This window comes from Gymnoscopelus braueri (genome assembly GCF_963280865.1).
Source record: "Gymnoscopelus braueri genome assembly, chromosome: 11".
Lineage (NCBI taxonomy): Eukaryota > Metazoa > Chordata > Actinopteri > Myctophiformes > Myctophidae > Gymnoscopelus > Gymnoscopelus braueri.
In genome coordinates this window covers 51,128,317-51,130,017 of record NC_137613.1, presented here as the reverse complement: position 1 = coordinate 51,130,017, position 1,701 = coordinate 51,128,317, and the positions used below count along the sequence as shown (strand labels likewise).

General features: G+C 43.2%; 1 protein-coding gene across 1 annotated transcript; it reads right to left on the bottom strand.

Annotated features, from left to right (window-relative positions):
* Nucleotides 1–268: 268 nt before the first annotated feature.
* Nucleotides 269–1,288, bottom strand: LOC308095706 (chemerin-like receptor 1; the record flags this gene model as incomplete). Its single annotated transcript, XM_080442745.1, has 1 exon — nt 269–1,288. The coding sequence occupies one exon, from the start codon at nt 1,286–1,288 to the stop codon at nt 269–271; it is 1,020 nt and encodes a 339-aa protein (XP_080298871.1).
* Between the last annotated feature and the right edge of the window lie 413 nt (nt 1,289–1,701).

Here is a 1,701-nt window from a genome sequence, read left to right as displayed (position 1 = left end):
TCATAGGGTAGACAACCCGGCCTGGAAGAGATCTGTGCTCCAACGAGCGGACCTTTCTATTATTATACGATAAGCAAGCAATTTTTTTGTTGCAAGTAAATAGCAAAATGTATCATCATATGCTGGCAGACACAAAATTAAAATGGGTTTTGTGACTGTCTACGATTACAAATAATACTATTTTTAAAACTCTAACTTCAATATAATTCTTTTGAATATTTTTCAGGAAAAAAAAGTTTACAATTGTGCTTATTAAAATCCTTTCGGCCTAACCCCACAACTGTACCTCAGAAAAGGAATTCTCTGCTTTGCTAGGACTGGTGGTCCCTGGGTTTGTGGAAGTGTTGGTCTGAGGCGGCTCTTCAGTAAAGGCTTTCTCCAACACTTTCAGGATAGACCTGCGAAATACATTCTTGAAATCTTGACCCATGAACACGTACAACAGCGGGTTCAGGCAGCTGTTGAGGAATGCCAGGCAGGCAGCTATGGGAAACCCAATGTTGACCACATTATCCAGTGTTTCACTGTGCTCTTTCACCAACACAATCAGTTCTATGATGTGATAGGGCGCCCAGCACAGGAAAAAGGTGGTGATAACAGCTGCTATGTTTTGGAAGGGGCGACTTGAATGGCTGACCAGAGAGCGATTCCTCCTGAGTCGGTAGATGATGACAGAATAGCAGGAGACGATGACGGTGAAAGCGACCACGAATCCCATGAGGAACTCAGTGATGATCATGGCCCCAAGTCGAAAATTCCACAACTGATTCCCTGCGGATGTGCTGTTGTCATCTATGAGTCCAAAGTTGTCAGAGCACTCAATGATGTCCTTATCACGGAGCTGCGTGGTCCTAAAGATGAAGTAAGGGGAGCTGAAAACTAAGGCCAGTACCCAGACACCCACACTCACACAAGATGCCTTTCTGATGCTGCGGTGGTTCTGGGCCCACACTGGCCACACCACACATAAACATCTGTCAACACTGATGACCATCAGAATGTAGACGCTGGCAAACATGTTCGTGAGGAGAACGATATAGTTTAGTTTGCACATGAATTTGCCAAAAGGCCAGTGGAGGTCCAGAGCTGTTTCTGTGATGGTCAAGGGCAGGAATGCTGTAACGAGGAAGTCGGCCACAGCGAGGTTGAGATACCACACAGTGTTGATGGTTTTCTCCTTTTTGAAGCCTGTCACCCAGATGACAACACCGTTCCCCAACACGCCGAGCACAAAGACCAGGCTGTAAATGACGAGGGACACGATCTTGAGGGATTTTTCCATATCCATCGTCCTAAAATAACAAAACAAATGGAGGTTACATGCTTTGTTTCATCACACGTAGGGCTAAGTAAGACTCCAAAACCATTTATAATGGCCTAAATAATTTCACCACATCAATATTTAGAGCACTTAATTAAAGATAAGTGATATATTTACGTTAAAATAAGTGTTAAATGGATATTTCCCTTTCAAACATGTTTGGGGTCATTTAACATCTACTCAGGGTTTTGTGAGCGCCCCGGACACTTTTGAAGTTGCTTGATTCTGCATTTAGATATGTGATAGTCATTTTATCAGACGCGCCCCCTTCCTATACAAACCCATTGTAACTTTTGAGCATGATTGATTCATCAAAAACACCCGTCCTTGGTTTTGGTGTATTTAAGTTTTTTTTCCTAACCTCCATCCCAAATGCTTCT